At 35.7% G+C, this 12,673-nt stretch overlaps 1 protein-coding gene across 9 annotated transcripts in view; it reads left to right on the top strand.

The window, feature by feature from the left end:
* Positions 1-12,673, top strand: part of CPLANE1 (ciliogenesis and planar polarity effector complex subunit 1) — a 141,283-nt gene that overhangs the window by 40,749 nt on the left and 87,861 nt on the right. For all 9 annotated transcript variants that reach the window (XR_008664356.1, XM_055324960.1, XM_055324967.1 and 6 more), the window contains 6 exons: positions 3,277-3,494; positions 6,015-6,179; positions 10,237-10,375; positions 11,059-11,168; positions 11,326-11,484; positions 11,600-11,708. Coding sequence is in view for 8 of the 9 variants with exons in the window: in XM_055324960.1 (XP_055180935.1) it covers positions 3,277-3,494; positions 6,015-6,179; positions 10,237-10,375; positions 11,059-11,168; positions 11,326-11,484; positions 11,600-11,708 (900 nt within the window). In the remaining variant the exon portion in view is untranslated. The remainder of the gene's footprint in view (positions 1-3,276; positions 3,495-6,014; positions 6,180-10,236; positions 10,376-11,058; positions 11,169-11,325; positions 11,485-11,599; positions 11,709-12,673) is intronic.

Below are 12,673 nucleotides of genomic sequence, written 5' to 3'. Positions count from 1 at the left end.
AGTGAGACTTCTCTTAGAACTTATTTCTCTTTCCAGAAAGAACTCCTAATACTTGGAAATCTGACTAAAAACTTTTCTTTGATACTTTTCTATCAATATTTTTTAAACTTACTTTTTACTTTTTAAGTTTTTATTTATTTTTTAAATTTTTTTTAATTTGTGATAGTCACACACACACACAGAGAGAGAGAGAGAGAGAGAGAGAGGCAGAGACACAGGCAGAGGGAGAAGCAGGCTCCATGCACCGGGAGCCCGACGTGGGATTCGATCCCGGGTCTCCAGGATCGCGCCCTGGGTCAAAGGCAGGCGCCAAACCGCTGCGCCACCCAGGGATCCCCAGTTTTTATTTATTTTTAAATATTTTATTTATTTGACACAGAGAGAGAGCAAGAGAACAGCAGAGGGAGAGGGAGAAGCAGGCTCCCCACTGAACAGGGAGCCTAATGTGGGGCTCGATCTCAGGACCTTAGGATTGTGACCTGACCGAAGGTAGATGCGCAACTGACTGAGCGACCCAGGCACCCCTGTCAATATTTTTTTAAATAGATGAAAGATACGTAACTACATAAAAGTTGGTTTTGAAAAAAAAGACAAAGTCCTAGTCTGAACTTACAGTTTTGACAATATATTGTTTTAAATAATCTGCAAAACTTTCCCACAGTAAATATATAAATAAAATGTGTTTCTAGATAAAATATAAAACATAAACATAAAAATACACATTTTAAGGGTAATAAATAGAGAAAGTGGGGGAAATTTCCAGGAGTCAGAAACAAAGAGGAAATAAAAACTCAGTGGATTCCATGCCTAAGGTATTTACCTAAATTAATAAAAACATAGAACCACCCAAAGACCTGTATACAAATTTCATGGCAGCTTTTTTCATAATAGTCAAAAATTTGAAACAACTCTAATGCTCATCAACTGGTGGATGGATAAACCAATTTCAGTTATCTGTACAATTGAATAATAATGAAGAGAGGTAAACTACTGATAACATGCAACAAAACAGATGAATTGCAGAACCATTGTGCAGAATGAAAGAAGTCGGAAAGATTACATATTGTTTGATTCCATTTTGTGCCATGTTATTAAAAAGTAACACCATAAGGGGGGCACCTAGGTGGCTTAGTTGATTATCAGACTCATGGGTTGTAGAATTGAGCCCCATGTCAGTTCCACATGGGGAATCTGCATGAAGGATTCTTTCCATCTGCTTCTCTCCCCTTCACACTCTCCCTCTGCTTCCCCCTCTCTCAAATAAATATATAAATCTTAAAAAAAAAAACACTATAAGGACAGGAAACAGATCAGTGGTTGCCAACAGAAAGGTATAAGACAACTTTTTTGGGGTGATGGCGTTCTTACAGGGCTGTATAGATTTGCCAAAACTCATTGAACTATATACTTAAGAAGGATGAATTTTAGTATATGTAAATTATACCTTATAAACTGATTTAAAAACAAACTCAGCAGATGGTTAGTGAAGTAGAAAATGAATATGAACTATAGGTAAATACATATATATATTTATATATACTTTATATATATTCTAGGTAAATATGTATGTATACACACACACAAAGATAAAAATAGATACAAATTAGATAAAAAGAGTTGGAATATATAAAAGAAGAAAATATGAAAGAGGTCAAGTTTTATAGAGTACAGAATAGGAGGCCATAACATTTGTGTAATAGGAATTCCAATACCAGATTGTGGCTAATAGCTATCTCTGGTGAGAGTGAGTAGAATATGAATGGCACAATAAGAAATTTCTGCTGTATCGGTAACATTAAAAAAATTAACTGAATATACCAAAATGTTAATATCAGACAAGGATGAAAAGTTGATACATGAGTGTTTTCATATTATATTCTATATGTTAAAGGATGCTTTAAATATAAAACCCCCTAAATCGGGGATCCCTGGGTGGCGCAGCGGTTTGGCGCCTGCCTTTGGCCCAGGGCGCGATCCTGGAGACCTGGGATCGAATCCCACATCGGGCTCCCAGTGCATGGAGCCTGCTTCTCCCTCTGCCTATGTCTCTGCCTCTCTCTCTCTCTGTGTGTGTGAGACTATCATAAAAAACAAAACAAAACAAAACAAAAAAACCTAAATCTCCAGTTCTATCACCTGCATCTCCTTGTATTTTACCTCTGGGACATGTCCACATATATACTGATATTTATATAGTTGAATCCAGATAGTAGGACTATTTTGTTTGGTTTTTCTTTAGCTGTATGACATGTCATTTTTACTAACCTTTATTTAAAAAATACTATGGTGGGGGCACCTGGATGGCTCAGTTGGTTAAGTGTCTGACTAGATTTCATCTCAGGGTTGTGAGATCCAGCCTGGCATTGGGCTCTGAGCTGGGCATGGAGCATGCCTAAGAATCTCTCCCTTCTTCCTTTGCCTCCCCCTCACTCATGTGCATGCTCGTATGCATGCATTCTCTTAAAAAAAAAAAAAAGTACGGGGTACCTGGGTGCTTAGTGGTTGAGCATCTCTGCCTTTGGCTCAGGTTGTAATCCTGGGGTCCTGGGATTGAGTCCTGCATCAGGCTCCCTGTAGGGAGCCTGCTTCTCCCTCTGCCTATGTTTCTGCTTCTCTCTGTAGGTTTCTCATGAGTAAATAAATAAAATCTTAAAAAAAAAAAATACTATGGTGGACTAATAAAAAAAAGAAAAAAATTACTTTCCCACTGCCTTCATTCACATAAGGTTGTATATTATTTACGTGTCTTTCTTGACATTTTTTCTTATTATTTTTTCATGTATTATTTTTTGACGCAGGACTTATTCCAAGTATATTTTTGTTATATAGTTGTCATTACACTATCTTATGTAATTTTGGAAAAGGTCTTATGCTCTAATTGCCTATAATCTTAAAGTAGCAGAAGAGGGTTGCCTGAGTGGCTCAGTCGGTTAAGCATCTGACTCTAGATTTTGGCTCAGGTCATGATCTCAAGGTTGTGAGCTCGAGCCCTGCATTGGGTTCTGCTCTGGGTATGGATGGAGCCTGCTTAAGATATTCTCTCTCCCTCTCCTCCTACCCCTTCTGCACCCACCCCTCCATATTCCCATGCATTTTCTCTCTCTAAAAAAAAAAAAAAGTAGCAGAATAGTTATTAAATTCTCCCTAGGAATTGGCCTGTTTTGCATGTCATCCAATATGTTTTTGATGATTGACTTTTTCAAATAGGAGATTTTACACTACAGAAAAGGATCAGCATAATATAAACTTTAATTTACCTGATTTTGTGTTTGGTAGATCCCATTGAAGAAGAAGATGTAAATCTGCTATTTGGTTCAGTGCAAGAAGTATTGAAAGCAGCAGTTATGGCCGATGCAGATGTTCTATCAGAGACATTTCAGCTCCTGGTCACCTCTGCCAAGGACTTCAGTAAGAGACTGTGGGGCTTGGTGCCAGTCGGCTTGTACCTACCAGCTCCTCCATTATATTGTCCTCAGCCAGCTATTCTTAGTGAAGTAAGCTTAATGTTTAATATTTTAATTAATTTAAACTTGATTTTGTACGAATTTTAAGATAATCAACTTAATGATAATAATCAAGTTAAGAATGAAAGCCCTAAAGACAAACTTCCAAATCCCAGCTTTGCTGTTTATTAGTTGTATCATCTTAGGCAATGCACTGACCTGTTTAAGTTTCCTTATCTGAGAAATGTAGATGATGATAGTACCTGTAATAGCATTATTGTGAGGATTAAATGAGATAGCCTGTAATAGGTTTTACCTCAGGGCCAAGGACACATATAAGCACTCAATCAATGTTAAAATTATGGCACTAATAAAATCAAGAGAGAGTACTGTATGTCCAGATTTTTAAAAAATAGACATTTGTTTAGGGTAGCAAAAATGAATATCAGAATTTAGAAGCCATACATTATTTCAGTCTTTTATTCACCTCATTGTCTTTGCCTCTTTTTTTTTTTTTTAAGATTTTATTTATTCATGAGAGAGACAGAGAGAGAGGCAGGGACGTAGGCAGAGGGAGAAGCAAGCTCCCTCTGGGGAGCCTGATGCGGGACTTGATCCCTGGACCTGGGGTCATGACCTGAGCCAGACGCTCAACCACTAAGCCACCCAGGTGCCCCCAGGGGCCCTGTCTTTGCCTCTTTTGAAATACTTTTTTTTTTTTTTAATTTGATACATCATTTTTTTCTCCTTCACTATTCAGTTGATAGTTCTGCTATAAAGAGCAATACAATGTTCCTCTCAGGAACTTCTCTGCTCTCATAACATTATGTTAGCTGACTTTAAGAGTTAAAGCGTTAATGCAAATTATTTACACTTAAATTATTTTAATATTTGATTAATATTTTTTACTTTAGTAATTTTATTTTTATTAATTTATTTATTTTAAAGATTTTATTTATTCACGAAAGACAGAGAGAGAGAGGCAGAGACACAGGCAGAGAAAGGAGAAACAGGCTCTGTGCAGAGAGCCTGATGTGGACTTGATCCCAGGATTCTGGGATCACGCTGAGTCAAAGGCAGATGCTCAACCGCCGAGGCACCCAGGCGCCCCTTGATTAATATTTTGAAGTGATTCTGGTATTGTTTTTTTTACTACTTAATGTTTTAGTATTAGCAACTTCTATCTGTATTTGGTTTTTTCTTTTTTTGTGTGTGAGTTTTTTATATTCTTACTATATTTAAGGTTATGTTTCAATGGCTTAAAAATATTTTATTGATATTTCAAATGTAATATGTTATACATGGGAGGAATAAATAGTCCATTGTATTTCTCAGTGATTCATTTTTTCTGTCACATCTGAGTCTTCAGTGTATTGGTTTAGAAATAAGAACCAGCATTTAAGGCATTTTTTGGAATATACTGTGCTGATACTAGTTTGAGTGGTTATGATCCTTAGTAGTGATTCATTTTATTATTTTTTATTAAAATTAGAATCCTTTGCATTGGAAATAATAGAAAACTTGATCCAAATTGGTTGGCATAATTAAGAAGCCTAGTAGCAGGATAGCTTTCTGGCTCAGTTATGTTAGCATAGGTTTGAGCTCTTCCTCTCTAGTTTATTTTTTAACATGTTAGCTTCAGCTTAAGGCTGGCTGTCTTTGTGGGAGCAGGGTGGTCTAAGGATACCTTGTCTGTATCTAGAGGGAGAAGGAAGGGGAGAAAGAAAAACAGAAGTATTTTTCACCAGGATTTCAAGTAAGGGTATGGAGATTCACTCTTGGCCCAGGAGAATGGAAGGTTCTGTTTGGCAGTCCATTCCCTGGAAGCTGGGGAGGTAGGATCAGCTCTCATTAAATTATCTAGGCAAGGTCAGGGAGGGGCAGATACTCAATTAAAAATTGAAGGCAATGAAGAAGTGGTAATAGGATGATGGGGAAGCAAATATTTATAATACATTATCTCATTCTCTGAGAAATTAATTTTTGGCTTATTGACTTGATAGTATTTATTCAACAAATATTTATCGGATCCTATTACATGTTGGACATTATTCCATGCACTGTGATAATACAAAGATAGATGACAAGGTCTTTGCTCTTGAGTAGATCTCAATATAATGGGAAACATAAATCAGTACAGAACAAATTAGTAAAAACTCTCCTGGAAGTCTAAGCAAAGTGTCATAATCACACAGAACAGGAGGGCTTCACGGAGGGTGACATTGAAATACAAAGATTTTTCCAGGCAGAGGAAGGGAAATGACATTCTTGAAAGGAGCCTTCTATGTAACATTCTACCAATGCAGTCAGGCAGGAGTGGTGGGCTTTAACTGTTAAAGGGGAAGACTTGGGTTTAGGGTCAGTTTAGCCCTTTACATTGTTTAAGATGAGAGAAATATTTCCTTGACACTAGAAATAGCTATAGTTGAAATCTCTGACGCCATTCCTCAAAATTTCTTTTATAAATCTCCAAGAAAATTTTAGTTTGAGAAACACTATATTTGTTTTCACCTCAACCCTCAAAATTTTCATATTACTAGCTACTAAAATCAGTTGTTTTGTTTTCTTCAGGAAGATGGCGATGATCTTGTTTTAAAAGCTGAGAAAGAAAACCGTCAAAAGGTGTCTGGAATCCTTCAACGTATCCTCTTGCTTTTCCGGGCAGCCCGGTGTTCTTTTCCTGTGGCACAGTGGTACATACTGCAGTTGAGATGGGCGAGAAAAGTCATGCAGAAGGTATGAAAATGTCTTAGTCACTCATGTGCTATGTTAAACTATTTAAATATATTAATACTTATTAATATTTATAAATACTGATATTTTCCTAAGAAATCCTACCCTATAAATCCATAGATTTCAGGTTTGTTTATAATAAGCAACCTAATCAGTCTAGTTCTTCTGGTCTGCTGAAAGAGGACACTGTACTGAGTCTCTTTGTTATTCCCATTCTGTCTGGCACTATAAAGCATAACATAATTAATTCCAGGTAATTTTAGTTACTTTTTTTTTTTTCCCACCATTATTGAAGATGTAAAGTCAATTCAGGGATTTCCCCCCACTTCATCCTGAGGTATTATCTGTGTTCTATGGGGGCTGATGTGGGGTCATACTCTGGGACGTTAGAGTTAGTTCTTGGCTGTGTGTTTCCTTTCAGTAATCTCCACCAGTTGGAGTCTCCCCCTTGCTATCTTCTAAGATGTGCGATTCAGTTGAGTCTGGAGCTGTCATCCCCTTCTGCACTGACTTCACCTGAGTTGTAATTGGATCCTTATCTGATCTGTAGCCAAATGGGACATCTGCTCATGTTCCTTATCCAGCTGCAAGTTCTTTGTAGGCCTGTTGTCTGTCTCTCTGAAATGTGGAAATAAGTATTATTAGTCCCAAATACCTTTAATTTGGCCCTTGGTTATATTTAAATGTTTTCTTTTGTTTTTGTTTTTTTTTGTTTGTTTTTGTTTTTAAATAAGCTCTATGCCCCTTGTGAGCACAGTACAGAGCTTAAACTCATGACCCTGAGATCAAGACCTAAGCTGAGATGAAGAGTTGAATGCTTAACCAGCTGAGCCACCCAGGTGGCCCAGTCCTTGGTTATATTTAAAACAAGAATCTACAACTTTTCTTAGTAGGAACCTTTAGAGAGACTTTGAGAAGTCACCAAATTATTTTTAAAAATTAGGCTTTTTAAAAGAAAGGTTTGTAAAATTTCCATACAGCTACCATAAAGATATAACATTAAACTATACCCATTCTGTATCTTGTCATCCCAAAATTGTTTTTAAAGTATGTCTAGTAAGAAGGGCAAAGAGTTTTCCTCTCTTATTGAAAGATTGGTTTTAATAGTTTCAAGATCTATTGAGTCTGTTTATTACAGGAAACTTCATTTTATTTTATTATTTATTTATTTATTTAAAAAAATTTAATTATTTATTCATAAGAGACACACAGAGAGAGGCAGAAACATAGGCAGAGAGAGAAGCAGGCTCCACGCAGGAAGCCCCATGCGGGACTAGATCCTGGGACTGCAGGATCAGGCCCTGGGCCAAAGGCAGACGCTCAACCACTCAGCCACCCAGGTGTCCCGGAAACTTCATTTTAAAAATTGGTTAAGTAAACAGTTTTCTACAATAAAGTTGGAAATGAGATTTGCATTGCAGTTTGATCTTATGTACAAATCCTAGCAGTAATCTCACTTAATCTAGCTTTAATTAACTCAGCTAGCCTTAAGACTGTGTTAAGACTTTAGCAACACAGCTGAAGACATGCCTCCTAGGATGAACAGGCCATAGACCAGAGCTTTTGTGTGTATACTCATTGGCACTGTAATTGTCCAGTGCCCCATGTGACTTGCAGCTTATCTTTAAGGCTGTTGTCAATCCCTGGGCTATATACAGAGGTGACCCACAGATTCCCTCTAATTCAGTATTCCTCAAATTTATCTGATAGTTTTATTGATAGCCCATGAATTTATTGAATTTGGGAGAGGTACCAAAAATGTAGAGATCCATTCTTACAGAAATATGTATAATTCATAAGTGATTCCCTTTATTGCTGTATTCTCTACCTCCTTCATTTAGACTTTATTGAGCATATAATTTAATTACAAATTTAGTTGTAGTAAATTGATGTTTTCTAATTGGTTGGGATGGTGGAACACTTGTTGCTACCAAAATTATAAGGTCTTTATTCATGAAAGCAAAAAGCCACATTTCTCGTGCAGTTGCATGCCAAAATGTGAACTGTTGCTACAGGAATCTGAACACTTGACAGGGACCAGAGATCTGATTACAAGACTGCTCATGCACATGGCTAAGAGGTTGGTGCTCATTGTTGGCAAGAGGCTTCCTGAGCAAGTGATCTAAAAGACTGCAAGGTGGAAGCTACAATGGTTTTAAGACTTAATCTCAGAAATCAATATAACCACTTCTATATTCTGTTAATTAGAAACCAGTTACTTAGTATGATCTATACTCTAGGTGAGGGAAGTTAGGCTCTACCTTTGAAGGGACGAGTTTTAAAGACTTTGTGGACATATTTTAAAACTACCATATTATTATACCAAAGTTAACTAATTCCTTATTAATATCTAATACCTGGTCCTAATAACATTTCCCCGATTATTTTGAAAATGTCTTTTTTATAGTAGGTTTTTTGGAATCAAGGTCCAAATGAGGTTCACCCATGTTTGGTTATGAGATTATAGGAAGGACTATATTATCAAGTCTGACTCAAACTTTATACCAATAATTTCAAGGATATACCTAAAAGACACAGGTGAAAACTGTGATTGCATATATTGCTCCCAAGGTTTTTCTTGCTGTGAAAGAATGTGACCTGGCCTCTGTTTAACACAAAAGAGAACTGAATCAGTTACTGAACATCTCCTTTTTAGATCTCTTTAATTATATAACTTGTGTGACATTTCCAGCAAGCCATATTCCATAAATCCATGTATCCTATGTTTATAATAACCAGCCTAGCTAGGTTCTGTACATCTAGTACATACTGTTAATTTGTTTGATAACAGGTCTGTCATTAGTATGCTTACAAGGGGATTTGATGAGATTGTGTCATTGTGGAAGTGAATAGAAGAGGGAAAAAGTAGATTACAAGCCTGCTGCTAATCCTTTTTTTCAGGTTACTGTCTCTTAGATTCCTTTTCTTTTATTCTATAGTAGTTTCCTTTAATTTTTTTTTCTCTTCTTGATTTGTAGAGAAACTTGGTAATTTTTTATTCTGTATGTTTGATAGCGTATCCATTTAGTGTCATTTAACTCATTCCTCTTTCCTTTTATTTCCCCATGAACTAGTAATTACTCTATACTCTTTGAGGTAGAGAGGCTTGATCAGGTTCACATTTTTTTTAAAGATTTTATTTATTTATTCATGAGAGACAGAGAGAGACAGAGAGAGACGGAGAGAGAGGAGAGAGCAGAGACAGAGACACAGGCAGAGGGAGAAGTAGGCTCCACGCAGGGAGCCCGACGTGGAACTTGATCCCAGGTCTCCAGGATCACGCCTTGGGCTGAAGGCGGCGCTAAACCGCTGAGCCACCTGGGCTGCACTGGTTCACATTTTCTTAGAAATGAGTCCTTAAAAAAAAAAAAAAAAAAAAAAAAGAAAGAAATGAGTCCTTCATAAATGGTGTTGTGTACTTCCCTGTTGTATCATTTCATGTGACAGATAGGACTTTTTATTATTTCACTTTTTATGATGGTGAGATAGACTCAAGGGTTTGGGTTGTGTTTTACCCACTCACATTCTCCATCAACCCAGCAACTTTTTACCTAATTGGACATTGATTGCTGATCCTTGCTGCAGTTGGTACTTTATTAGGAGTTGCCAAATGGTGACTTTCTAATCCTGTCCCTCAAGTTTTTTAAAGTTATATAGGTAGGTAGAGCTTTTGTCATATTTATTTTTAGGTACTGCATGTAGTTTTACTTTGGATAAGAGATACTTAAATTTCTCTTTTTCTTTATTATGCCTTTGGGGAAAGCCAGGACAAATAGCATTACATTCTTTCTATATAGGCAAAACTGAGAGATGAAAAAAATTTCGTTGAAACTTTCTTTTCACTTTTGTGACCTAGCCTAGTGAAATTTTTGAATTAAATTTGTGAGTTAAGTTTCTGAAACTATGGCTCATTTCAGGGATATTTTCTTACATGGTATAAGAACCATGCTGTGTTTTCTATTCTGTATGGTTTCTCTTACCTGCCTTGTTTGTTCCTTTATAGTTTCCTTAAAAATAGATTTAGATGACTGATAATTAACATATTTTATCATTCTTTCAGATTCGAATGAAAGGATCTCTTCCTTCATTGAGTCCTTTCCCTCAATCATTACTTAATTACTGTAAAGGAGGTGTAGCATTCTTTCGACCTGGAGCAGTTGGAGACCACAAGCTTGATGAAGTTTCTGTTAAAGCAATAGGTTTGTCCAAAATGAACTGCTTGTGTAGAAATTAGGCCTAAATATTAATAATGACACAATTTACAATTGATTTGGGGAACTTTTTATGCAATGGAATACTACACTGGCAATGAAAAGACAGTATATGTATATATTACCACCATGGAAAGATATCCAGGATATATTAAATGAAAAAAAAAAGACCTGTTTCACCACAGCATACATAGTATGATCATATATATCTTTGTGTACTTTTATTGCTTTTAATTAAAAAATCATTTAATAATGGAAAGTATTATTTCTAGTATTGCAAAGTTTTAAACTTAGTTGCCTATCATAAGGAATTTTCCTAATAAATTAACCCTACAGTATTAAGTAGAGCTGTGTATATTGGTTTTGAGCATTATCAACAAAATACTATGAAGCTTAAAGCAAAGAAACTACTGGTAAATAGAGTAAGTTATTTAGAAAAATGTTTTCAATATTTTTAGGCAACTGCCATGCATACAATATTTGTGCATAAAAATTCTGTAAGGGTTTACACAACTTTTATATAATGTGTTGGCAATGAATATATGTTTCTCTTATAATCAACAAAATAGAGACATTTATTTTGGCAAAAAAAAAAAAACAAGCAGTGGTGAAGTTGTTCTACATTAATGTACATACTCACCCAATCTCTCATATTTGTATTCCCAATTTAGGTTGCTTCAGAGAACTTTGTGCTTTGTGTTGGATGCTACATATTCGTGATAAGTTATCCTATAATTGCAGACAATATCAGAAAGCAAGAGAAAATGTGGAGGGAAAAAAGGTATTTCTCTGCACAGGAATAAGAAAGACGAACAAATGTTACTTGGGAAGTTATTGCTTGATTAGAAGATTTTACTGTCTATAACAAACTCTTTTGAACTCATCCTTATCTATCCATCTAAAGTGAAAAGGAAACGTTTTTCTCAATATCCTTTTAGGACCTCGAAGTGGAGTTTGATTCCTGTATGGTTGAGCACTGTCTCAGCGCAGTGGAGTGGGCGTACAGAATGCTGCCCTTCTCTCGGTTTTCTAATATTGAAGAACTTATTCAAGATCTAATTTTGAGCCTTATTGGAGAACTGCCACCAATCAGAAAGGTAATGTGAATGTAGGTGAAAACAAACTAAATGAAAATCAGAGACTTTAAAAGGATTTTTGTTTTAATTGAGAGTGATATTGCTCATAAAACCCGTGTTTTTACTTTTTCTGAAGGTAGCAGAAATTTTTGTGAAAGCGTTTCCCAATCCTGAGGATATAAGGGTTCCTTTAAGAGAAAAATATCACTCTCTTCAGCAGAGACTCAGACACTGTGTGGTGAAAGGTAGTATTTGTCATTTCTTAGATATCTGATAGATGAATTACTGAAGATTCTTGTTTTCTTTTGAAAGCATGTAATTTCTAGTGCTTATATTTTTACATATTTCTCCTTTCTTTGAAGATAGTATGAGAAGGCAGAAATAAGCACCAATTTTGCTTTGGAACCAGACAAAGCTAACTTCATGTCATGCCTCTGTCAGTTAATAATTGTGTGACGGTAGGCAAGTTGCTCAATCTCTCTGGGTCTCATTTCCATATTTGTAAAATGAGTATATTAATATCTACCTTATGAATGTAAATTAAAAGAGGATTAAGGGGCACCTAGGTGACTCAGTTAATTAGTGGACTCTTAATTTCGGCTCAGGTCATGATCTTAGGGTTGTGAGATTGAGCCCCATGTTGGACTCCTCGCTGGGCATGGAGACTGTTTAGGATTCTTTCTCTTCCTCTCTGCCCCTCCTTCCACGTGCTCTCTCTCTTTCTCTTACACACAGAATATTAAATAAGATAAAATATATAAAATGAGCATATAGCACTTTGTGTAATATGGATATTTTATTGAGAACTAGTGTTCTTCATCTTCCTTTATGGTTATTTGTGCTTCTAATTTTATCCTATACATTCAAGATGCCTTTGTGGAATTTTTTCTTGTTAAAATATGCATAATAGAAAATTTACTATTTTCAAGTGTTCAATTCAGTGACATTAACTACAATCACAATGTGGAAACTTTTAAAGAATTCAAATTACCTTCTTTTTTTATAACTGCAATCTAGTATTTAAGTCAAGTTATGTCCTATGATTATACATTCTTGCATTGATATATATATATGGCTTTTATTTTTCTTAAGACTTTTTTGACATTCTCTAAAATGTCCTGTTTATGTATAATAATGTTTAAAATTTTTTTCTGTAGACAACCTTGAAAAACTTTCCTTCTTCATGTTTCCCATTATTTTAAGTCAGAAA

This window comes from Nyctereutes procyonoides, unplaced genomic scaffold (genome assembly GCF_905146905.1).
Source record: "Nyctereutes procyonoides isolate TBG_1078 unplaced genomic scaffold, NYPRO_anot_genome, whole genome shotgun sequence".
Lineage (NCBI taxonomy): Eukaryota > Metazoa > Chordata > Mammalia > Carnivora > Canidae > Nyctereutes > Nyctereutes procyonoides.
The sequence above is the reverse complement of the archived record's forward strand: the minus strand, read 5'-3'. Positions and strand labels throughout refer to the sequence as shown.